Source organism: Protobothrops mucrosquamatus, unplaced genomic scaffold (genome assembly GCF_001527695.2).
Source record: "Protobothrops mucrosquamatus isolate PMUCROS unplaced genomic scaffold, P.Mucros_1.0 scaffold35, whole genome shotgun sequence".
NCBI classification, from domain to species: Eukaryota; Metazoa; Chordata; class Lepidosauria; order Squamata; family Viperidae; genus Protobothrops; species Protobothrops mucrosquamatus.
Window position 1 is genome coordinate 898941 of NW_015386419.1, and position 27295 is coordinate 926235.

Consider the following 27295-nt stretch of genomic DNA (forward strand, 5'->3'; position numbering starts at 1 on the left):
TCCAAGAATGGACAAGGATGGGTGCCAAGTAACTACATCACTCCAGTAAACAGCCTGGAGAAGCATTCCTGGTATCATGGACCAGTATCACGCAGTGCAGCTGAATATCTGTTGAGCAGCCTCATTAATGGCAGCTTCCTTGTTCGAGAAAGTGAGAGCAGCCCAGGACAGCTGTCAATCTCGCTCAGGTACGAGGGACGTGTTTACCACTACAGGATCAATACCACCACAGATGGCAAGGTAAATCTGTTCTGAGAAACTTTTTTTTGTATAAATACAATACATCTGTAGGTATAGAACGTCTGGGCCAAAGAAATCTTAAATACATTCTGTAATTCCATCTATCTTTGTAAGAATAAGTGCCTTCCTAGCAAGGGATGTTCTTCTGGTTTTGTGTTGCATGAGCAAGTTGATTAGCCACTGATCAAACATCAAGGCAGCACTGAGATAATAGGTTCTGTTTTCTATTCTCTTCATAGCAGTCTCATTCCCCTCTGCATTATTTTGCAGAAATTGTAGAAATTCATTTTGGGAGACCAACTCTCTATTAGTTAAATCTTTATAATTAATGTGTTGTGATACTGAGCCATGAGAAAGTTACTCTTGTAGTAATTCAGTTAAATTCAATGTGACAGGTTTACAGCAAAGCAGGTTGGTTCTATTAATCTTTTTTTTTATTTTGAAACATTGAAAAGTTTATGTATCCCCTGATCATTCTGGGTGAAAAATAAAAAGCAAGGAAATTCTTATTTGTAGTGGGTCCATTTCTTGAAAAATAAAGGTTTTGGTCCTAATTCTTTAGATAAATCTCTTGGAGATATTAGGTAGAGTCAGTTGCTTGGCATACTATGAAGAGGGACTAATATTGCTCTAATAATCAAGTTGAAAATAACCAAAAGGAAGCAAGATCAAATAGTCACATATTATTCCAGAAAATGATTTCCCAGTTGCTTTCTGGACAAACTACTTGGTCATCGGAAGGCCAAAGTACCTGGAGCAAATCCCAGAACTGTCCAAGCAGAAAATACAGAAGAAGCAAAATCTAAAGTGACAGTACAGGTAGTCCTCAACTTATAACCATTCATTCAAGCTGTTTTAAGTTAAAGTAGTATTGAAAAATATGGACTTATGACTTTCAGCCATTATAGCAGCTGCACGGTTACATGATCAAAATTTGGATGTTGGCCACCTGCCCACACTTAAGACCATAGGTATGCTGTAACTCCCCCATCTGCCTATCTCTCCCCCCCTCCCCCATTTTTTTGGGGTGTATTGCACATACCTCTTCTGCCCCCTGCCACTGCTGCCCCCAGTTGACTATCACTGTCTTCTTCCTCCTCCTGCTTTCCCAGGATCCAGGCTCTGGGAAAATATGCAGCCCTGGGAGGCGTGTGGGGAGTGCAGCAGGGTAGCAGAGCTTCATCTGCCAAAGAGAGCTAATCAGGCCTGGCTGAAGAGGAAGCAGCAGGACAGTGAGGCGTGATGCTGTAGGTCACCAGATAAGGCAGGAATGCAGGCATCAGTTTCCTGAGCAAAGGTGGAGAGTGTGAGGAAGCAACTGTTTGTGGTGGCAGTACAACTGAAGGAAGCAGAGGGGTGTAGGGCTCCCAGAGGCACAGCATATCCTCTGCAGCTTGTGTTGAAAGTGCTCCTGGAAAACTAGTCTGTGGTCTTCAGCGAGGGATGGAGGCAAGCTCAACTCACAAACCCTTTGCTCGGGCTCAGCCCAACCTTCCTCCTGCAAATCTCACAAATGGCCAGCAGCTTCCAACATGAGCTGCAGGGTTTGTATCAAAAGCACTCCTTGAGAACTGGCCTGCAGGATTCAGAACATTGGAAGCTATTGGCTATTTGTGAGGCTTTGCATGAAGAAGGCTGGGCCAAGAGTGAGTTGAGAGCTTGCAAGTAGGCTCTGCCCATGCTGGGAGTTTTCTCTATTCTTCGCTGAAGCCTGCAGGCTGGTTTTCCAGAAGACCTTTTCTGCGCTGCGAGAGTAATTTCGAGAATGACTGTCTCTAAATACTCAGAATATTTCATAAGGGTTTGTTTTGCTTTCATAAACTTTTGATTATTTTGATTCAGGAGAATGGTTTGGAGAGAATAGGAATTTTTTCTCTCTCACTTGCTTAGGTTTTCATGCCCCGTGTTGACCAGTTTATATAAGGTCTTCATTTCCTCTTTAACAGGTATATGTGACAGCTGAAAGTCGCTTTAACACATTGGCAGAACTAGTTCACCACCACTCAACGGTAGCTGATGGCCTCGTAACAACTTTGCACTACCCAGCACCCAAGTGCAATAAGCCCACAGTCTATGGAGTGTCACCCATCCATGACAAATGGGAGATGGAACGAACAGATATCACCATGAAGCACAAACTCGGTGGAGGACAATATGGTGAAGTGTATGTTGGGGTATGGAAGAAATATAACCTTACAGTTGCAGTGAAAACACTCAAGGTATGATTGCAGTCTTGAGAGCATTGTGGTGTTATTGAAATGCATCTGAAGTGTACAATGCTAGGCCTAGAGTACTTGTCTGCCTGCTGATGTCCTGAACGTCAGAGGTTTGTGGCTACAAAAGACAGATCTTGTGAACTTGGGTTGTTTAGCACTGGCAGTTTTTTAAATGATATTCCTGAGCTTAAAATCATTAAAAGATTGTTTAAGTTACAGTAATGCAGAAAAAAAGTGACTTGCAGCCAGTCCTTGCACTTATCACAACATACCTGTGGTCACATGATTGTGATTCAGGGGCTTGGCAATCAACGTGTATTTGTGGTGATTACAGCATCTTGGTCTCACGTGACCACCATTTGCAGCCTTCCCAGCCAATTCCCACAAGCAAAATCAGTGGGGGAAGCCAGATTTACTTAACAGTAGTGGTGATTTGCTTAACGACCAGGGTAAATACATCATAAAATTGGGCACAATTCACTTAACAACCACATTGCTTAATGATGGAAGTTCCAGACCCCGTTTCGGTCTAAGTCGAGGACTACCTGTACAAATAGAGATGCTCTCCCTCCGTGTATTTAGGAGATGGTATCTATAAAAATTGGCTGACATTTTCCTTCTTTCAAATTCTTGGTTAAGGCAACCACTGTGCATATACATATACTGTATACAAAACATACTATCAGAAACATGTATCCTGCATCTCAGTTTTGCTATAGTGCTTTGTTTTTTATCAGGTGTCTATGTTGCTACAGCTCACAGGCTTATTCAGAGTATATATGTGTAAAAAGCCTTTCCTGCAGAGATTAACCTTCCAAAAGATGTACTTTCAATTGAAAAGGTGTTCCATCATTTGCTTGAGGTACTATTGATCCATTTGGAAAAGCTCAGATGTTCATGACTAAAGTATTATTTTTCTGAAATATTTAATGTAAATCAAGGGATGATGTACTTGCGAATACCTGTTTTGTGAGCAGATACAGAGAGCATTAGTTGGTCACTTCTGCAAATATAATGCAACCAGTAGATAGACCTTTTTGGATTTAGAAAGATTCAGAAAGTCATGATTGCAGAAGTGTTGATCTCCTGAACGTGATCTTTCCACTGTATGCTCCTACCTTCCTGTTATTATGGTTGAGTTGGGAACCAGGAAAATAAGAGCTGGGAAATTGGATATGTATCTTGGTCTGTCATTTGCCCCCCTTGTAATAAGGCATCTGCTCCCAAATTTTTGTGTAAATTAATTGCGGTTATTAAGAGGAGTCGTGTCTTAAACTTCCAGGAGGATACTATGGAGGTAGAGGAATTTTTGAAAGAAGCTTCTGTTATGAAGGAAATCAAGCATCCAAATCTAGTACAATTATTAGGTGAGTGTACAAATCTGATCACACAGTTCTTTTTGTATTAAATATATATTTGTTGCATTCCAACTGCACACATCAAACAGTTGAGGCATAATATTTAAGCTTTACTTACTTTGGACCAGTTTGAACAAAGCTCTAAATATGGAAAGCTTTCCTCTGATGAAATTGTGTTTGCTGATCTTGCTCATTAAGCATGAGAGTTTTGTCTCCAACTTTCCACACACTTGATATACTATTAGAAATGACTACATCTGTAAATTGCATCCCACCGCAAACTGTGCAGTTTTTGTGTCCTATATTTTATGTGAATGAATGAGTGAGTGAGTGAGTGAGTGAGTGAGTGAGTGAGTGAGTGAATGAATGAATGAATGAATGAATGAATGAATGAATGAATGAATCTGTGTTTGTGGGTTTTCCCCAATCTATGGACTTGTGCAAATGTTGTGTTTAAAGCATTGCAGAGGTGGAATTGGCAGTCAAGGCCCCCTTCTTGTTATTTTTCAAGCTTGAAATTCATCTCTTAGTCCTCAAATGCCTAAAAGAAATGGTTTTTTAAAGGTAGATTCAGAACCATGGCTAAAGCAAGCAAAACTACAAGCTTCAACCAATTGTAACTCTCATTCCCAACCCAAAATTTAGTGTAGTCTTTGTCTCTGATCTCAATAAATGATCTCTTTGATTGCAATATATATTTCCATTTTTCTTAATAGCTATATTATTATGGTGTCCAGATTATAGAATAATCTTGCTAATGGGGAAGCAGCAATTGCCACTGCTTCATGTGTATCAGAGTTGGGCCACCTGTTATCTACATTACATTTTTGCTAATAAATTTGTCATTGAAATAAAGCAGTATGGTTTGTTACTTGATTTTGGTGACAAACAGATTTTTCTAAATTTTGTTTTGTTTTGTTTTGTCTTGTTTTATTTTGTTTCTAATATCTAAGCAGTAAGTTATGGAGGAGATACTGCTGTCACCAGAAATTGAAAATGAACTCTTTAAGTAGTTTTTTGAAATTAAACTGAGGACCATATGTAATTACAGGTAGTCTTTACTTAGCACCCATTTGTCCAGCGACTGTTCAAAGTTACAATGGTGTTAAAGATGAACTTATTACTGATCCTCAAAGTTATGACCATTTCATTGCTCCACAGTCATGTGATAGAGATTTGGGCCTGCTTCATTTATGACCCCCTCCCCACCCCACCACATATTGCTGATCTCTCTATCTTCCTTTTTGGCATGATTGTTATGTTCTTGCTATGCCACAGTACTGTGACTTTTCACTACATTGCAGCAATGAGGCTTCACAATGCGGTGCTGGGGCTTTTGGGGTACTGCTAATAATCTCCCCCCCCCCCAGTGTTTCCTTAGCTTGTGAAAATTCTGTTGTGTCAAAATTATCTGTGTAGAAATCTTTGTAGTATTGCTAGAGACATTTTTTAAAAAATCATTAAAAATGGATTTCTTTAATTGTGAGAAACAAATCTTTCCTCTTATATTTTAATGTTGAATGCAGTGCTACCAGTTTTGACAATTACTGATTAGATTTTATTGCAAAATTGTAAGTACATAAGGATTTACCAGCTCTCCTATGTTTTTCAGGTGTATGCACCCTAGAACCCCCTTTTTATATAATAACTGAATATATGCCCTATGGGAACCTGCTGGACTACCTACGAGAGTGCAGTCGGGAAGAAGTGACTGCTGTTGTCTTGCTGTACATGGCTACCCAAATATCTTCTGCGATGGAGTACCTGGAGAAGAAGAATTTCATTCATAGGTCAGCAGAAAACCTTGACATTCTGTAAAGTAGGAATGTAAGAAGAATGTAAGAATGTCTCTATGAATTGCAGTGCATTATCTTGAGGGTGAAGGTGTAATAGGATTTGATTGATCAGACTTATTCCAAGCTAATTTGAATTGAAGGAAATCTCAGGGATCTTGCCCTAGTTTTATAATTTATTTTAATTTGAGGACAAACAGCAAGTTTCTTTCCTATGACTTTTGAAAAAAAGCCTGATAACATAATGTATTATACATTTGAAAGCTCAGAAAGCTATGCATATGTTTTGCCCCCAAACGTGTCTCATTTTGACTATAAAGTAAAGGTTTCCCCTGTGCATTTGTTTCTAGGGGGCAGTGCTCATATCCGTTTCTTAGCCGAGGGAGCCAGTGTTGTCCAAAGACGTTTTCATGGTTACAATAGATTGATCAAATGGTGATCTGGCAATCATTATACCAGGGGACCTGTTGGCTTAACATAGGCTAGCTTTTACATTCCCATCAGACAAATACAAGTTTTCGAACAACAGCACCAAGTTTCAGTTCACGGCAATACCGTTTGAATCAGGTATTGGAATCAGCTCACTATCTCTTCATTAAAATAATGACTACACCTGTTGGCCCTTCTACAGGTGGAGTGCGTATGTGTGTGTGTGTACATACGTATGTATATACATAAACACACACATACAGTACATATACACACACACTTATTTAAACACTATCCTGATTGCAATCCAATATATGACAAGCAGGACATTTACAGGAACAGCTTTATGGTTAAGCAAATCAAAAGCTCAGTTTAACATTGCCAACCAATGCTATATTTAAGGATCATGAAAGATGGGACATAAAAATAGGCTTTTTAAAAAATGGCCAGAGAGGACATAAATAGAGGCAAGATCCTGAAGTGAACACATTCAACACTTAAGAAGGTGGCATGTATCCAAGAAATAAGTACATAAGTAGTGCCTTTCTGGACAGATGCCTGGCTCACCTAGTCTAGCAGTCTGTTCTCACAGTGATCAGTTGACTGCACAGTGAAGCCTACTAGTTTCCCCACAGATGGCCTTCAAAGGCAGTCACACGACCGTCAAGCCTAACAACGATTGATCCACGATTTTCATGAATTGATCCTGTTCTTTTTTGAAGCAAGTCAAACTGGTAGCCTATCTCTTGATAGCGAATTCAAATACTAAATTATCTGTTGCATACAAAGAAAATCCTCTTGTCTATCCTAATTCTTCCAGGGTTCAGTTTTGTTGTTCATTGGCTTATTTTTATTCATACTCTCTATGGGATTCCTTCACTCCTTGATGTTCTTTACTCACTTTTAACTCTTTATGACCTGAGGAATATTATTTTGCTAAGAATGTCTGTCAATAATACAATAATACATACTTGGGAGTTTATGCTTCTTCCATTGCAGAACCATATTGCCACTAAACACTGAATTGCTTGTGTGCATAGAAAACATCCTGACAAGAGCTACAGGAATTGCCAAGGGTGATTTAGGGTGCTTCAGTAAAAAGCTGCATGAATTAAAAACTGGCTGGAGATGCCAGCATCTCATTTCCATTATGATAGTTTATAAAGGGCTCATTGAATGTGTGGAAGCTGGCAGTATTTGCAGCAGGAGAGAATAGATCCTATACTCAAACATTTTTCTAAAGATGCTGGGGAAATGAAGCAGGAACAATAGACATAGTCTTTCCCATTTTTAGAGCAAAGGCAATAGCTGTTCTGCCATCTCTATAATGTCTAGATATGCATTGTGTGTTCCCTCTAATATCAAGCATTCCTAGAGAGGTCTAGAACAGACATGTCAAACTCGTGACATCGCGCAATGTATTGGGATGGTTTTGCCATTGCCGGCAATGGGGTGGGTGCGGCTTCCGGATGACGCGTCCGGCCCACAGGCCAGCAGTTTGACACCCCTGGTCTAGAAGATAAAATTGCTCAGAGGTAAAATCATCCAAATTGTTCTGTCCTGGTTTTAGGTACTGTGGTTCTTTGATCTGGTGTGAATTGTGTATGGAACCTGGTGACATCCCTAAGTGCATTAACAGACAAGCTCCAACTTTGCTTGGAAATTCAAGAGTATCTCCATGAATCCAATCTTAAAATGTGTGTATGCCAACTCTAGCACCCTAGTTTGATACTACATAGTGTGCTTAGGCAGTTCTGTCTTAAATGGGGAGTTTAATATAACCTTGCTGGCCAGTTGGTCTAGTGATTAAGGTAACAGACCAGAAAACAGGAGACTGTGAGTTCTAATCCTGCCTTAACTGTGAATGCTGGCTGGGTGACCTTGTACCAGTCATACATTCTCAGGGTTATTGTGGGCAATATAGGAAGAGGAAGATATGTTGGATATGTTCGCCGCCTGGAGTTATTTGTAAAAGTAATAAATGAATAAATGAATAAAATAGGGATGCTAATTTTCTTGCATTTTTGCTTATATAGGGATCTAGCAGCTCGGAATTGTTTGGTGGGAGAAAATCACGTGGTGAAAGTAGCTGATTTTGGATTAAGCAGACTGATGACGGGAGATACGTATACAGCTCATGCTGGAGCAAAGTTTCCCATCAAATGGACAGCACCGGAAAGTCTGGCCTACAACACATTCTCAATCAAATCAGATGTTTGGGGTAAGAGAGAAAAAGACCTTTAGTACAGAATTCTTTTATGTAAGTAAATCCGGATTATAAAGTTATATTGGGTTATTTTTATATTCTCAGGATAGTTGTTTTTTTTTAGTTAAGAAGTTCAATATACCTTGAAAAGAAGAATGAGTGTTGTTTAAACAATGCAGCTTTAAACATTCTTGCTTAATTTGCAGCTTTTGGAGTATTGTTGTGGGAGATTGCAACTTATGGAATGTCCCCCTATCCCGGCATTGACCTTTCTCAAGTTTATGATCTATTGGAGAAAGGTTACAGGATGGAACAACCTGAAGGTTGCCCACCAAAGGTCTATGAACTTATGAGAGCATGTGAGTATAATGCTCTCATTTTTATTTTACAAGCAAATGCAAATTAAAAACTGGGAGCAACTGGGAGCCTTGGTAACTTTCCAAGTACATTTAGTATTTATTATTACATATGATAATAAGTTTGTTGACATACAGGCAGTTTCTTGTGAATAGAAAAACTGTTACTAGTGGACAGCTTCTGTAAAACTGAATGGTCTTTGACATTGATTTCTGCTGAGTAGGTTGAATAAATCTTCATGTGACTGGATACGACTGGAATAGAATTGATAGAAAATCACAGTTCATAACCTCATGATTATAGAGAGGAAACCATTTAAGATCCTTTTAAAACACAGATATGGACTCATTCAATAGCCTGTCAAGAGAATTTTACTACCCTTGCCTCCTTATTGTAGTGTGCTATGTCCACTTAAAAATACAGTATGTTTAACAGAGATGAGGAAATCTCCTGAACAGTATAGGCTCTGGTATGGTATTTGCAATAAAATGGGGAATTGCTGAAAATTGGTTGGAATCCGCTGACCTTCTAAATATGTTTGGGAACAGGTTTGCAGATTTTCCCCCCAATTTTTTATTTGAGTTCACTGGAGCAAATGGGTTTATATGGAGATTTAAGATGCCACTGCTGTTTTTAATATTTGTAAACCAGTGAATGACCCAATAACAACAGCAAAATAAGTTTCTAAGGTTAACACTGGATCTAGACTTGTGGATTATCCGATAGACATCCAAGTTATATCAAACTTCTTAAATTTAGTAAAAATAATTTGTGCAAAAAAAATAGTAAAAATAATATGTAAAAAAATTATATTGCACTCCAGGAGGATCTGAGATTAAAAAGGGGGGATCCTGGTTGGATATATGTATGTGGGTGTGCATGCATTTACACATATGAACATATGCACACTCATAGATATTGTAGAAGAAATCATTGTAGATATATAAGCTCCATGGATAGTGGAGTTATTAAGAAAGAATGGCAGAGGTCAAATACCATATATATTTATTATGAAGTAGAAGTACAGATAGTCACAACCACAATTGGGACTGGAATCTCAGTTATTGAGCAAAGCAGTCAATAAGCGAGATGTCACTTGATTGCCCACATGACTCCTTTTATTAGTGACTGCAATCTCAGCACTCCTACAGTTGCGATCATTAATTTATCTTGTGGGTTAAGAGAATGGAATCCCATGTAAAGAGTGTGGGGTTGGTGGAGACCTTGGGAAGCCCAGCACAGGTCTCTCGGGAATGTCTCTCCACTCTAGTACTGAAAATCCTGCTTGCAGTGAGGATTTTCAGTGCCAGAGTGGAGAGACACTGCAGGGGGCCTGCACCGGGCTTCCCAGAGCATCGTCCACCTTTCTGAGGCACCCCAGGCTCATTACGGCTGCCTCTGCTCTGATGCTGCTAACAGATTGCCAAGTGCTCAGATCCTAAACATGTGACCTTTACGTGACTGTACATTGAATTTACTTGCACAAAGTGTTTTATTTGAATATCAAAATGTAATTACAAAATTTAAAAAACAAATAGCAAAACACAAACATAAATATATTAAAATTAAAACTGTACCATATTCAAAGGAGAGTAGCAGCCCCAGTGTAAAAAATAGAAATGTAAGAAAATAGCCTTAGCCTATATCAAAAGCAGATTTTAATTTGGTATTTAAAAGGTCTTAGAATTGGGAAAATATTCCACAGCATCCAGGTGCCAGAATTTTAACCATACTTTAAATGGTAAAGGAATCTGGGTTATTCTTTGAATTAAATATAGACATTTCATTTCATTTCATTTATTTATTAGATTTATACGCTACCCATCTCACTGTTAAAGCAATTCTGGGTGCTGGAAATACCTAATTTTAGACATATCATTCTAAATAGGCAAAGCCATTTAGAAATTTACTGTTAAAAATCAATGCTTTGAACTAGACCTGGGAGTTAAAAAATAAGTATTATCAATTTTATAGATCTTCAGGTAGTCCTCAATTTACAATAGTTCATTTACTGACCATTCAAAGTTACAACAGCACTGAAAAAAGTGACATGACCATTTTACACAGTTGCAATCTTTGAAGCATCCCCATGACCATGTGATCAGAATTCAGATGGTTGGCAACTGGTTCATACTTATGATAGTTGTTATGTTCCAAGGTCATGTGATCACCTTTTGCGACCTTCTAACAAAGGAGAAGCCAGATGCACTTAACAACCAGGTTACTAACTTATCAACAGCAGTGATTCACATAACAACTGTGGCAAGAAAGAGCGTAAAATGGGGACAAAACTCACTTAACAAATGTCTCATTTACCAACATAAATTTTGGGCTCAATTGTGGTCATAAATCGAGGACTACCTGTATTTCAGGCAATCACTGTGCCAGTTGAAATTTTCAGAAATATTTATTCAAGATATTAAGTACAACTTTTAAGGTAGAAGAGAATGATAATCCCAAGGATGTAGGATATCATTTTGTGCTATCTTAATAACTAACTAGTTAAAATAAAAGCACTAAAAACAGCTATAAACTAGCCAGGCAGTTAAATTCCTACTCTACAAATGGGAAAAAAGGTAAAGTTAAAGCATCTGAATTATTTTGGTCAGAAAAAAGACCAAGACGTTATGCTTAATTAAGTTATAAATGGTGCTTGAGAGTTCTAAAATTTTTCAATTACCCATTTACTGCTATTAGAAGAAATGTATGAAGAGTCAAAGTAAAGTATTTGTTTGTCGTGTAGCAGTTCAGTGCTGTTCTGATCATTAGCTTACATGACTTTAAATGAGTTTAGCCAAATATGTGGAGAATGGGCAACTGTTATTCATCATAAATAAATGAAACCTCCAGCATCATGAATACCACACATTGGAGGTAAAGAAGATTTTTACTTTGCGTCCCTTTATCTGCATCTCCCAAAAATATCTCGTCATCAGTACTGGAAAGAGAATACTAGACTTCACAGCTACATCAAGGTATTTCTTACATTCAGAAGTACTGCCAGAAATTTTAAGATATTTGAAAATAGAGTGCAATAAACCACAATAAGAACCTTAAAAACGTTGCCAAAGTTACAGTGGAAAACACTCACTCCAGAATAGTGGGAATTAGATTGCAAATTCTAATAGAGATAGTAATCCCCTGCTGTTTTTTTATTATATTGTAGGCTGGAAATGGAGTCCCCTAGATAGACCTTCATTTGCTGAAACTCACCAAGCTTTTGAAACCATGTTTCATGATTCTAGCATTTCTGAAGGTAAGGACCTATTTGCTAACTTATTCTGAAGTTTCTATTATATTTTTGAAATAAGGGTTTGTTTTTTTTGCTTCCCCAATGTAATCAAAATCATTTGAATATGTTTTGTTAGCTACTGAATTTCTACTATAAAACAATCCAGACAATTGCCCAATTCAAACCTATATTAAATGTTAGAATTACAAAGTTGAGCAACTAGAACAGGGGTCCCCACCTCCAGTCCATGGACCAGCACCTGTCCGTGGCATGCCAGGAAATGGGCCTCACAAACAAGTGAACTCCTGTGGGATGCAGGCAATACACAACACCATGCCCCCTTCTGTCCATGGAAAAAACCTCTCTCCAAAGAACCGGTCCCTGGTGCCCAAAAGATTGGGGGCCACTAAAGTAGAAGATTTACACACAAACCTAAAACTGTGAATTATCCCCATTCTCACTTTGCTTTTAATGTGTGAAGGAAGAGATTTTAAATCTTGTGTTTATTGTCTTTCCTCATCTGTGAATTGTGGGGGGAGAATATGCAAGCCAAAGCATGTACTCATTTATTCTAATAAGTATGCACTTTTTGTGTGTATTTCTTCCCAAAGCATGCAGTTTGTGTCTGTGTTTTTTTTAAATCAACAATGATGCAAAATTATCCAATCCATTTTCATTGCAAACAACTAGTTGTGATCTGATCCACTTACTAATATGAGAATAATGGCTTAAGTTAGGCGTATCAAATTCTTTCCCCCTAGTTCAGAGTGAGGAAACTATGGCTAAATGTTGCTGAATTACAAACTGCAGCATTCTTTACTTTTGGCCATTCTTACTAAGTCACACAAGATTGTAGTTCACAGCTCTTGAGAGGCTATAGATTTCCATTTAAATCATGATTTACCAATGAACTGATCCATAAATCAGATATCTTGATGTAGTATGATTTGCTACAATCACGATCTTACTTAATTTCAGATAGATTACTTGTCATTTCTTTGACAAGTTGAAACTGGCTGGAAGGGGTTTGTTGGGACTACAAAGAAAAATCATTTTTCCTTAAATTGTGGATCAGAATGCAAACTGAACAATAGTTTTCCTTGGATAATCTATGTAGAATCATAGAGTTGGATAGAAGGCTTTTGAGTCATCTCCTGTTCAACCTAGGTTTATTTTAAATAAAGTTAACTATTTTTTAACCAGTATAACTTACCAGGTGCCTTTCTCTGTACCCATTCCCTTATGAGGTTTTAGAAAGAGAAACAGCTGCTCTAATGAGACACACTTAGATGCTGTTCTTATTTCTGCACATTCTAAAAATTACTTTCAAATAAAATTCAAGGCATTCTATAGTTCTATTGTTTGATTCTTTAGAAGCCATACTTCTGAACTGTTAGTCTCTGAAAAATAGTCTGTTGCTGCCTAGCTGTCAGTAGGATATATTATATTGCCCAATATATTGCTACTTTGGCATTTTGAAGTCCTTAAAACTATTTCATTATGCAACTGAATAGAAACTTCACCATGTCATCTCTTAGTAGCACCAGCTCTTTCTTTCCCTTTCCTTTGCTTCTCTGTTTCAGTAGGGTAACAGTTACAAAGAACTTTAGAAAAGCTGTTGCCTAGACCTGTTGCAATCAGGATTTAGACCTGGATGTAGAATTGAAACCATATTGGTCATCTTCAGATCACTTGACTATGGTTGTCTAAACCTTTTGGCAGTATTTGGTACTATGTGATACTTACTGGACCACCTACTTTATTTATTTATTACATTTATATTCTGCCTTAATCAAATATTGGTAGTTGAAGTAACTATATTTTGGTGGTTGTGTTCTTTCCTGACTGGGAGGGCCCAGTTAATTGTTACAGAATGGGTGGAGAGTTCTTGTTCTTATGCACTCCATCACATGCTGCTTCAGGGCTTGGTCTTATACCTAATTATGCCATCTATGCAGTGTGAAATCTAATTGTGCATACCTACAGCCATATAAGGGTTGCAGTAGAAGCCCTGATCCATCATCTGTTGGCTGTCAGGACCTGGATGTGGAACAACTGATTCAGACTCAACTCTAGAAAGAGAGTGTGCATATTTATTTAGAAATCCACCAATTCTGTTACGATACATTGATTGTATCATTTTTGACTCTCAATGAAATTGCTTCCCCATTGGGAGCAGACCTGCACTTTGATGGTCCTCCTGAATTCATAGCTCCTGCTAGAATGGTAGGTGGACGTTATAACCAGGAAAGCCTTTATCCACCGTTGGTTATTGAACTGAATGTAGCCTTACCTAGATGAGGAACTGAAGATAGTTGCTCTTGTTTTTTCATCTCCCTTATAGATTATTATAATTTCATTCAGGACTGTTATTGAACATCATCTGGAAATTTCAATTGGATAATTCCAATACTGGCATATAAAATCATTGCTGTAGGAAATGCACTGGCTAATAATATGTTTTCAAATGCAATTCAGTGTGCAGTCATTATATATAAAGCCCTATGTAGCTTGCATATCTTCAAGACCACTTATCCTATATAAATCTGCCCACCAAATCTGAGGGCATGGAGAACATGTGCAAAAGACCCAAACTATGGTTAGGTACAGTGACAATGGTCCTCAAAATAAGTATTCTTTATAGGAGCACCACATCTCTGGAATAGGTTGCCCCCTGAGGCAACATAACATTCCAAAAACTTGGCTGTTTCAAAAGGTATTTCTGTTGCAAGGAACATTTAATCATTTCCATGGTTAATTGTAAACTTTTGATTGCAGTCATGAACCATGTTGGTCTTGTTGCACACATTGTATTTTATTGTTGCACTGACTTCAGTTGATTCTCCTCTTGCTTAGATTTGGTTGACTGAAACATCCTGTAATTAATGAATACAAATTATTTCATGCATGCTTCTTACAGAAGTGGCAGAAGAACTTGGAAGGACCTCATCCTCTTCTTCAGTAGTTCCATATTTGCCTCGATTACCTATTCTCCCTTCCAAGACTAGAACTTTAAAAAAGCAAACAGAAAACAAAGAGAATATTGAAGGAGCTCAGGAGATCATAGAGCATTCTGCATCCAGTTCTGCTCCAGGTATGTTATTTGAGTGGTCCAGACTCAGGGACTCAGGTCCTAAGAAATAATGTTTCAAAGCAAAGGAAAGATTCTGAAAAATTGGATTACATCTAGCATTGCAGCACATAATTTCTCATCTTCTCTAAATTCTTCTCTTGAAATTTAGCGTGAAGGATGCACCAATCTTCTGGAACAGGTTTAAAGATCCATAAATAATTAAAATGGGAGATTACATTTGTTCTGCTGGTGAATAGACATAAAAAGTGGATACATCCTTCTGTATTTATGGATGGTGGAGGAAGCAGAATATCTGGTCAGCGGGTTTAGATTATATATTAAACCAGTTCAAATGTGCAAGCTCTTAATTGAATCTGATTTCTGCAATGTATAAAAAGTAATTACATAGTAACCCACCCACCCCCAATCAGTCAATTGTAGATTAACTGCTTTTCTTGCTAAGAATGCAGTAGTGGCCATAATAAAATAGAAGAAATTTAAGCAACATCATACAGAGAGATATCTGAAATCAATATATATCACTGTAGTCAAGATAAGGAGAGAAGACTAGGAAATTAAAACTAAGAAAGGGCTGTGCCAGGTATCAGTGATGTATCCATGACCAGATGTCTTCTCCCTTTCACCTGATTGCTGAGAGGAAAAAGAAGCCTTTTAAATATGCTTTCCCTCATAGCAAAGATCAGAGACTCAAGATTTCTAAGCCTTCAGTGCCAATTATCAATTCTGCTTTTGCTGTGCAAAATGGATAATTCTGCAGACCAAATGCCATTCTTCTATGTCTTTTACAAGTTAATATCAGTATTTCTCTGATGAACAGCAAGGCTGTTTCCTCTCCTTTCAGTGTGAAAGAGGCACAAAGTTACTGCATCACCATGAGCAGCAGACTTTTTTGTTTCTTTTGTCTAGGTTTTATCAGAAGCACACAGCAGACCAGCGGATCCCCAGCACTACCTCGTAAACAGAGAGACAAGTCACCGAGTGGCCTGTTAGAAGATACTAGGGAAACTACCTTTACCAGAGACAGAAAAGGTGGTTTCTTTAGCTCGTTTATGAAAAAGAAAAATGCCCCCACACCTCCCAAACGCAGCAGTTCCTTCCGTGAAATGGAAAACCAGGCTCATAAGAAGTACGAATTAATGGGTAATTTTTCCGGAGCTGGTCCATTGCAGCATATTGATGGATTTTCATTTGCTCCCTCCCAGCAAGATGGAAATCTTTGCTTATCCAAGTGTTATATTGGGAGCTTTGCACAGCGGAACATCTATGGGGAAGATGGTGGTGGCAGCAGCAGTGGGGGCACCAGCATTGGTAGCGGTTGGTCAGGCCTCACAGGCTTCTTTACACCTCGCCTGATTAAAAAGACATTTGGCTTACGAGCTGGGAGGCCCACTGGAGGTGATGAAACTTCAAAACCTTTTCCCCGATCAAACTCCACATCTTCCATGTCTGCAGGTCTTCCTGACCAGGAGAGAATGGCAATGACTCTTCCCCGAAATTGCCACAGGTCCAAAGTTCAACTGGAAAGGACAGTATCCACTTCCTCCGAGCCCGAGGAGAACGCAGACAAGTCCAGTGATCTTCTCCCTAAAAGGTGTGAAGATACTCATACGCTGACCAGAAGCCGACCAAAAGCTAAACTGCTGCCGAGGGGTGCTACTGCTGTTCCTCTCAGAACTCCTTCTGTGGACACATCTGTTTTAGAGAAGGATTGTCAAGGGCCAACAGCAGCAGCCAGCCTGAAAAGCAAAGAAAAAAACAGTGGGCTACGACAAGGTTCAGTAGAAGGGGAAGAAAAACCAGGCTGGCCTTCTCCGGCCAAGGCTGTAGCAATACTTCCAACTACTCACAATCACAAAGTGCCCGTTCTCATCTCACCTACTCTAAAGCATACACCAGCTGAGGTGCAGCTCATTGGCACAGACTCTCAGGGGAATCGATTCAAGCTCTTATCTGAGCATCAGAGCACTGCTTCTAGTGACAGGGATAGACCCAGACGGATAAAACCAAAGTGTGCTCCACCGCCACCCCCACCACCCCCACAAGCAGTCCTGAGGCTCCTCCATCAGCCTCCAGGTACCTCAGATACAGTAGAAGAGTTGGATAATGGAGCATTGGTACAGCCTGGGCAAGATAGTGAGGGCAGCAAAAAGGTAACAGTGGCACCTACTGGTGGAAAAGCTGGAAGGCCAGTAATACCTCCACCTCAAGTGCCTTTGCCATTGCCTTCGTCACCTGCTAAAATGGCAAATGGCACAGCAGGAGCTAAAATTGCTCTGAGAAAGACCAAACAGACAGCTGAGAGAATCTCAGCAGACAAGATCAGCAAAGAGGCGCTTCTGGAATGTGCAGACCTCCTCTCCAGTGCCATTGCAGAGCCTACCACAAATAGCCAGCTGGTGGATACTGGGCACCAACTATTAGATTACTGTTCAGGTTATGTGGATTGCATCCCCCAAACGCGCAACAAGTTTGCCTTTCGGGAAGCTGTAAGCAAACTGGAACTTAGCCTGCAGGAACTGCAGGTGTCCTCGATGGCTGCTAATCTTCCTGGAGCAAATCCTGTCCTTAATAACTTATTGTCTTGTGTTCAAGAAATCAGTGATGTTGTTCAGAGGTAGCTACTGTCAAACCATCTGCTTAGGAGGGAAAAAAAAGTTCACAAAATTGAAAGAAGAGTCAGAGTGACTTCTTCTAATCTTTTTTTCCCTATGTTAATGTTTTGAAAGAAAAGACTGATACTTGAGTAAGTTTTATGTGAAGTACCTCAGATCACTGAGCTCACATGTTTACAGGTTCATCTCAGTACATGGGGCAGATAAGAGGGAAGCAATGTTTCACAGAGGTCAGATGATTGCAGCTGAGACGGGCAAAATATTGAAAATTTGCCCTGGTGAGAAAATGTATTTGCAAAAATAGAGCTTGTGCTCTTGTTCACTTCTGGGAGGAAGGAGATTCCACGAAGGCACCTTTGGTTTGATAAGGTGCTTTGTTCTCTTTGATGCTTGTCCAGTTGATTAGAATTACTGGAAAAGGGATAAGGTTCTTTTTCTGCACTACTCTATTTTAACTTTCTGAGGTCAAATCAGAAAGGCTTAGAGGTGCCATTGGAAGTCAACTAGATCTTTCCAAGAAAGAGAGGATAATTTTGAGGGAAAGTCTTTTATATTTTAAAAAAAACACAACAGATTGGCACTGTAGGGAGTGCATGCACTAGCCTGTCTGGTAGACCTTCTGCAGTGCAATTGGTTGCTGTAATCGTAGATGCAAAAAGTAAAAACAATGAGCTGGAATATGAAATGCATCCCCCTTTATCGTCCCCATCTCATATTAGTCACTCACACGTTCACTCTTTCACAGCATCTTGAATGACAATTTAAGCAGACTTGCCACTGGATTTCATACAATCACACCTTAACACTCAAACTGCAGCCATCACCATGTGGGTAGCATAGCATGGTTAGCTAACCAATGGCAATCACTTGAGTTCTTTGGGGGATAGCATGCCCAAGAAACTGTTAATTTATCTCTGGCGTTGAACTTTGGTACAGTGGTGGCTTTGCTATACCTTGAGGAGCCCTGCTGGATTAAAACACTGCAGAATGCTGCTAGTGTTCTCTACATTCCTATTTTAATTGTGGTTACCTTAATGTCATTTCTTTTTGAGGGAACTAGAGACCTGAGGCCTTCATATTTTCTAGTAGAACTATAAATTTGCTCTTGGAATACCAGTTCAGGCATTGCTGATATAGATTCTTTGTTTAGATTTTTGCTTTATTTGTAGTTTCAAGACACTGCCTGCGCATGGATTCATTGTAAGTGATTGGTCTGTACAAACATGCTGTTATCTCCCTTCAAGTAGTCCAGTTGCAAAAATCATCATCTTCAAAAGTCAGCTTGCTACGGGACCACTAATTTCAAAAACCCACTGATGTTAAGTAAATAATATTGGGTTTTTCTATGATTAATGTGACTTTAAACTAGCATTTGCACAACATGTTTGCTTCTGAAAGATAATCAGGCTATATGCTTCCATGAGGCCTCTTTTTTGTTTATCCCAGAACCCCTGAACTCACTCTATTTATTGAAATTCAGCAACAAACTATTGAAAAATGGAGCTGTGGTTTCCTACAATTTTTTTTTTGTCAAGAAACAAAACAAGGAAGTTATATGATATTTGATGTTTGAAAGGCTTGGTAGAAACAAATAATGGAGACTCTGTTTGAAATATCTTGAATCCTGGTACCATTTTGTTCTCTGGAGCTGTTAGCTATCAATAATTAGTTACGGTATGGCTTCAGTCACAAATGGGTTACTCATTTCAGCCTTAAACCATAAATGGAAGGTTTTTTTTAGCCATACTGTCTGGAAAAGGAGATTGAAAACACATTTATACTAACTAGAATCCTGCCATTAAATTTTCTAGAAATTACACTGAATATGCAGCATTATTAGATGGGGAAAACTCACAGAATGAAAGCACATTTGGGTTCCATTTCTGATTCACAATAATAAGGTCTTCACATGGTAGAGAATAAGCAGGCTCTGCAATGCTTTGGATTCAAAGGGGGGAAATGCTAAAGAGCATCCAGAACTGCTCACATGTTTATTTGCAGTTTGTCTTTTCTTGGGATTGTGCAGCAACTAACACTTTAGCAATGCAGATGTTTTAAGTACTTTTCCATAGGTTCAATGGTAGTGCTCCCCCTACCTGGAATCATTTTTCCCATTTTGAATTAAAACTGCTGCACAGCCTTAGAGGACAGCACATGCTGCAGATATCCAGTGCACAATTTCTTCCATTTCTGAGCAAGAAAAAATTGGGTATCTATATGTGTGTCTACAATAATATTGACCTAAGGCAGGGGTCCTCAACCTTGACAATTTTAAGACTTGTGGACTTCAACTCCCAGAATTCCTCAGCCAGCTTTGCTGGCTGAGGAATTCTGGGAGTTGAAGTCCACAAGTCTTAAAGTTGCCAAGGTTGAGGACCCCTGATTAAGGAGATAGAGGATACCCATCCTCATCATGCAGACTTATTTTTTTCTTGCTGGCTTTTGGAATTGGCCTCTGGTGCCCAGTGTGTCTTCAGTTACTGTTCTGCTTTCCTGAGAGAATTCTGGAGTTATTGAATTATTCGTATATTATTTATATGTTGGACAATGGTTTATACAGTATGTTTACGTTTGCCGTATGCTGCTCTTAATACGAAATCTGTCTTAAAAATGCAAGGGCATGGAACTTCGTATTTGCCTGGGACAGTTTATAAAAATCTTTCCTGTTGTCAAAGAAATTACTGTTTCAAAATAAATTGACTTTGTTCTGGTAAGTAACAAGTAGCTTAAATATGGGATGGGAAAAAAATCTATTTTTCTGATATTGCACATGTACACACACACAAACACACCCCTTTCAAGTATATACTGCAGTTCATGTCTGCAGACCCCTTTTGCACCAAACTATTAAAATCAGCCTGTTTGTCATAGAAGTGTACATTATATCATTGATATAGTTTATTTAGACCACTGAGTCCAATTTGTGACAAATGTCTGCCCAGCTAGAAGATTTCCGGTGAAGGGAAACTATTATTTCACAATAACTGATTTGACTGTTGAACCGCTCCTCTTATTGAAAATTATTCTAACATTCGGCAGAAATATGGCTTGCTGAAAATTAAGACCATTTTTCTGTACCCTGATATTTATTCCCTTCTGAGCCTTCTTTTCTCAAGACTGGTTTCCTTAATCTCTCCTGTTGCACTTGATTTCCAGCCCCTGATCACCTATTGCTTCTCTTTCTACTTGTTATAGTCATCTAAAATTTTCTTATAACAGTAATGCTCTGAGGGAAATGTTTGGTTAGGAAATGTGATATGAAATAAATAAAATGCCAAGAACTGGACTGTGGGTTCAGTGGGTTCTGACCAGTTCAGAATTGAATGGAACAATTACGTCCTGTGATTTGGAAAATCACAAATGCTCAAGAAGGAATATATAGAGCCACCCTGCTTTGCTTTTCTCCATAACAGCTCTGTGAGAAAAGGGGAGCTAATAAAAAAACTTGTCCAAAGCCACCAATGAGCTTCTGTGACCAAAGATAGACTTGAGTCTAGGTTTTCCTTGCTCTTATCTCATCTGCTAAATAGGAGTGTGAACTGCTTTAACAACTCTTCCTTAGCTAGATGAAATCTAAATTGTTCATCCAACTGGCTCTTCATAATTGTTCAGTAGGATGCATGCCCTCTTTTTGGACAAGACTGAATAAGAATCAAGCAGCCTTTGCTATTTTCATTGCTATAGGCATAGGCATATATGAAGCTCCTTTTGTTAGGATTCTTAGAATTGTTCATTTTGGCTCGTTCTGAGTTTTAGCTTTTATTACATCATCTCTACAAATCCAGGTAATCTGTAGGTACTCTTCCTTTGTGATCTTCCTCTTTTTTAAACCTCCCAGATAAACCACCTTTATCACTGGATCTTTCTTAAGTTACTTTTGCAGTTCCATCTGCTTTTGCTATCTTTTTTTCTCCTTGTTGGAATTGTTTATGAATGTTCTGTTAGGGTTTCCTTGGGCACATTTTCTCGTTAGCTTTTCCAGCAGTTAGTTCTACCTGCCATTGCACCTTTGTTGATATCTTATTTTCATCAATTAGAAGCATTAATCTAAATTCATTTAGGGCCAAATTTAATGTGCCTTTTATTTTATTTTTAATTGATCAGGTTTAAATATTGAAAGTTTAAAACATTTAATATTGCCTATTGATTTTTATGGCAAATCTTTTAATGATTGTGTAGACCTGAAATTGTCATTGAATCTGTACACAATATATGCTAATGGAAAAATGAAAAAAAATCACTTTTGCTTCATAGGCCAGACTATACCAGGCTACACATTAAGTTCATCATGTGAAAAAATGTAATCTGTCAATTAAATCTGAAATGTGAGATTATTGGTAGTGGCTTGGGAAAAAAGCTAAGAAAGCTGAAACAGATTATATGCATTAGTTCAGAAAATTCATGTTTCTTGGCCCATGCTTCTCTTTTGAATTTTCACTATAATGGCAAACATTTTCAACATTTGGGAGAGCAAATAGAAGAAATCATCCCCTAAACAGAGATAAGTGTAATAATAATAAAAAAAGTATGAGTTGTTCTTTGTTATAGATTCCAAACACTACATTCTCATGTTTCCTTCAACAGTCATTAGCATTTCATGTCAAATAAACATGTTTGGTCCTTGAATAGTTTGAGAATTCCCATTCAGGTTTTCTCCCTAGTTTTATGTAATTCTCAAACCAAATTGTTTATTACTTTCCTCTGATGGCTGGGTGCTGCCTTTTGATAACATAAGCAAATGGCACTGAGAATTAAAGTTGATATTAATGTGCATGACAATTAAGAGAAAAGTAGGCAATTGTATTTCCCTGTTACATTATGACCCATTCTAGCTTTTTGTAGGTCATGCTCCCTCCCAAAATTATGCACACAGTCTGGTGTGTGTGGATTCATAATGCAAAACTCATTTTGTAGTTGAAACTAATTTAGATCAGTTTTTGCAGTTTCTTTGGATGGGTTAAATAGAATTTAGTATCTGGCTAAATCCAAACAACTAAATTAGCTACTTTCCTCATCTTTGGATAGAATGCTAAGTTTAACATATGGGTGACCTAATCTCATGCAGTACCTGTGGCTCTCCTCAACTAGAATTGTCATCTTTCTAATCAATGATCCCTGGCCATAGGGCTGATGAAATTTAGAATCCCAATAACATCTGAAGGACTAAAAATGTCTAGTATTGCAGTATATTAACTGAAGATTTAACAGTAAATAATTGAAAATAAACACACTACAGTCAAGAAATTTACCTCATTTAAACAGGAAACTAATTACAATAAAATGGTTATGATTGTGAAAGTTTTATTTCTTTTTCCATTTTAATTGTCATGTAGTTTAAGTTCATATTTGCTAAATATTAACATTTAACTAGAGATAATTGAGTTCCAACTCTCTAGGCAGATTTCTGTTAATATTTTTTCCTGGTCCCCTTTTTCTGATGCTTCTCAGTCACTTTTCGCTGTTTTTAGCTTCTCATCCTAGTTTAAAAGCAAAATCCTGACAATTATTGGATTATTTTGCATATTAAATGTAGAGACAATTCACATACCACTCAATATAGAGCAAAAGTTACTATATCTGGAAAGGAAGTCAATTTTTTCCCTCGGGGTTCATTAGTGGACTCTGAATAATAACAACTACTAGGCATTGAAAGCTTTAAAGCTATTGCCCCAAAGCTATAAAAAAGTGCAGAGAATTTTTTGTGTTTTTGCATGAGTTTCAGATTATCACTTTGACCTTCCTTGATAACGGTAGGAAGATATTATCTTCTGTTCAAAAATGCCGTAATTTTTCCCCAGACAATAATGCTTAAACTTTGCCTTTATTATTTTATAAATCGTGCCCAATGTCTTCTTATATGTATGCTGTTCTTGAAACTGAGTGGTGCTTGTTCAGAAAGGAACTCACTGTAAATCTAGAATAGTTGCTATAGTTTTCTTTCTGGCTAAACATGACAGGAATGCATTCTCTGCTCATTTGCACCTTTACAGTATACTGGGGGCAAAGGGATGATGTTAATAGTTAATGGAATCTTATGAGAAAACTTTGGTTTTAGCTGGTGGAATAGTGTACGTTCTATACGTGGATTGGTTCCTTACTAAATTCAAAATGTTCCCGGATTGCCTTGGAACTGTAAGGAATGAATCAGTCCTCTTGCATAATGTGAAAAAGCTTTTTGGTATTACATACAATTCATTCATAAATAATATTGCTGCGCTCCTAATGGCAGAAATTCTAGAGGAGTATGCTGTACTATCATGCTTTTATTAAAAAAATATTTGTAGCACTGAAGATTGATTGGCAAACTCCAGCTAGTTCAAAATATAGTACAAAAGTTATACGAAATTATCAGGCTTCTCCAGTAAATTCATCTCAAAGTAGAATCCGTGGGAGGTCTTGGGCAAATAGGAATATTCTGAGCCCATGGATTTGCAAAATAGTGAAAAATTATCTTTCCATTAAGGCAAGGATATGAGGTGCCCAAAAATTCAAATGGTTCTAATTTTGGAGTAGCCAAGGGCTCCTGTAATGGAATGATGCTGCAGGAACAATTTGTAAGCTGTTAGAGGTAGAATTACTATGGTAGTTGGCTCATGCAGGGTTTTTTCTTACAAAAATATAAACCTACAGATTTTTATTGTTTGATTTTCTCATTGCTCTTTTTTTTAGTGGTTTGCTGCTGAAATTTCGCATGACAGTTTTTAAGGGGTCAATAACCAAAAGGATAGTAGGTTACCTGCTCTGCATTTAGAATTAGGGCTTTCAGCAACATTTTCCTTGATTCTCTGGTCTTAAAGCAGGATTGAAGATAAAGCATTCATTCTCTAAGGAGGGGGTTCTGCTTAATAACATATTATGACACCATACTCTATTGATGGCCTATTTCTTAAGATGTGAAGTCTAAGATTTCTATTTTCTTTAGTATATATCATCAAAACACTAAACATGGAAAACAGTAAAAACAGGTTATTGTTTGGTCATAGTCTTTGAAGCTGGCTAAATAATGCCCTCAAATCCTTGTTCAAAATTCTTTTTTTTTTTTTTTGCCAAAAACAAGGGTTTCTAATGTGAAAAAAATATTGCTAAATTAAGAAGATACATTTCTTACCAGGCTTTAAAATTAAATATTAAAGCTTGTCGAATCTTTGTATTACTTCAGAGTAAAAGTATTGTTTAAAAGTTGCCATCAATTTACAAAACTTGTATTTTAGAAAAACGGATGAACCTAGCCTTTGTGGTATGCTTTATTTCTTTGCCTCTACTTTTGACCTGAATGGAAGTGCAACTCCTTTCCCCTTATCTCAGTGCAATCTAGGAAAGGCTTTTATTGATTGAAGTGAGCCTTAATTTCAGATGACCCCTCTCCACAAAAGATTAAAAAGAAGTACCGGTAACCTTTCTCTCTTACTCTATGCTAAGTCTCCTATTGATATATGATGAGCCCCTATGTTAAAAATTATCTTGGATACATCTAACTTTTCTTTTATGCAAATAGGCTACTAGCTAACCCCCTTTTCTGCTTCTTCATGGATGGCATGTTTGTTTTAAAATACAGACTTAGGAAATGCTCAAATGACTAAAGCAATGAGCATGATCAGACACCACTTTCCATTTACCATTCACAGTACTGTATTAAGAATTGCTGTGCACAACTAGTTCAAGTATAATTCATGATGTGAAAATGTGGCTTCTAATCCAGAAAGGTGGCATATTAGGAATGTCTCATTTCCCTGAAATTGCCTAGGGCAAAAATGGCCAATGTTGTGTGATGTGTAAGGGGTAGATTTCCAGAGGGCAGGGTTGGGGGGGGGATGGATGGTTAAGGATTTTAATCAACCCAGCACTTCATTAGTTGAATTCACTGAGGATTAAAATGGGTGAAACTGAAATGTGCGACTCACACAGAAAAACCCACACTACTAGTGTTGTCAAATGTTATTTTGTTTTTTATTGTTGTTTGTAATATATTTGGTTTTTTTCTAATTTAAATTTTCACTATTTTCTGACTGTGAACTGCAAACAGTGTTAACTTGATGTAAGTACGGCCCTTGGAGGCATTGCCTCTGCCTGTTCCAGAGATTTTTGCCAATTTGCATTTTGTTTTAAATAAAAATTGCAATATTTTATTGGCAACTAAATTTCAGGACTTTCTTTTAGGCCATAGTGATTGAGTGAATAATGAAATTCAAAGAAAAACATGTAGTTATATACCTAAAAGATTAAAAAAAGGAACTGGTTTGGCATTTCATGTATGATGACTTGAACATGTGAAAGCTGTCACAAATGATTTGTTAGGTCAGAATTCAAGAACCAACTCACAGTAGTTTTCTGTGGAAATCATCTACAATTTACCGGCACACATTCAGACGCTGAAATGTTATACAGAAATGGGAATGGCTCTGCTGAAGCTGCTAACACAAGACAGGTTCATATTTCTAGAATAGCTAGGCACATTTTGTTCTGCACTGTGTATCTTCTCTCTCTCACTTCACCTCCAGTCACAGGTTACAAATGTTATATCATTTAGCAAGCTAACCTAGACAATAAATACAATCTTGCTGACATTTGGCTAGCAAACAAAATGTCAACAGAATTTGTGTAATACCTTTTTCGTTAGGCACGATGCTCTGCACAGCTTTTGTAACAAGCCACTCTGAAAATTAAATAGAAGGTTTAGGTCTATATGCTTGCATTCACAGGATGTATAGGAGAAGAAATGGGGCATGACTGCCTGACCCACATATGGACAACTGCTTGGCTATCTGCAGATACTAGATTATTCCCTATTTTGGACTATAGGTAATCCTTGTTTAGACACCATAATTGGGATTGTCATCTCAGTCACTAAATGATTCTGACTGTGCTCATGACTGTTCTTCATTTTCCCTTTTGGAATGCTCACCCTGAGGCTGGGATAATTAGCAAGAAGGGAATTAATGTTTGTATTTACATTTATTGGAGAGGAAGGGATTACAAGAGAATAAGCAGGCACACAATGAGAAATACACATTGAAAGAAGCACACTGGCTACAGCTTTTTGCCTAGCTTACTCATAGCTTTGAGCTCCCAACAAAAGCCAAATGTGTGAAAGTGACTAAAGACTTTGTCAGTTTCAGGCAGCAGCTGAAAATTGGTTAATTAAAATGACAGATCTCGGCTTCTTGCTGGTAGCATTTTTGGGAAGAAAACAGTGATACAGAAAAATTCAGGAACAGATCACTTATTTAAGTGGAGATAATGGTAATGGAAAGGTCAGGCACAGGACATGTACTTACTATAATGGCAAATGTGCCTGAGAGCTCCTATATTTTACAATTGTGAAACATTGTTCCTAAAATGTGAGAACAAGAGATCCAATTTCTATTATTTGCCCTAAAATCTATAATCTAAAATTTCTTCCTCTAAATTGGGATTGTAGTATAGGATCAGATTCTGGGGACACCTATGTTGCCTCAAAGTCACTTGGTCATCCACATATGGCTCAGTTTTGCACAAGGTTTGTGTATTTTTCGAAACTTAAATTTGTGTTCAGTCAGACTGTGTACATACATAGCTCTTACAAACCGAGTATATCTGGCCAGCTAAATCTGTGTTATATTCACTCTGACAAAGTAAGTGTCCTGCTGTGAATGCCAATGCCAAAGCAACATTCCATCCAACATTTCAAGTTACAAAGACAACAGAAGTGCAATACCAGCAAATAATGGCTTATGCAAAGAGTGCTTATCACATGGAACTGGAACCTCATTGCTCAATTT

General features: G+C 38.0%; 1 protein-coding gene across 1 annotated transcript in view; it reads left to right on the top strand.

The window, feature by feature from the left end:
* ABL2 (ABL proto-oncogene 2, non-receptor tyrosine kinase) overlaps window positions 1–17543 on the top strand; it is a 50930-nt gene extending 33387 nt beyond the window's left edge. Inside the window, exons 3-11 of the mRNA XM_015811253.1 lie at window positions 7–240; window positions 2187–2459; window positions 3739–3823; window positions 5427–5604; window positions 8073–8257; window positions 8449–8601; window positions 11766–11855; window positions 14752–14925; window positions 15832–17543. Of these exons, the coding sequence (XP_015666739.1) occupies window positions 7–240; window positions 2187–2459; window positions 3739–3823; window positions 5427–5604; window positions 8073–8257; window positions 8449–8601; window positions 11766–11855; window positions 14752–14925; window positions 15832–17543 (3084 nt within the window). The remainder of the gene's footprint in view (window positions 1–6; window positions 241–2186; window positions 2460–3738; window positions 3824–5426; window positions 5605–8072; window positions 8258–8448; window positions 8602–11765; window positions 11856–14751; window positions 14926–15831) is intronic.
* The last annotated feature ends 9752 nt before the right edge of the window (window positions 17544–27295 follow it).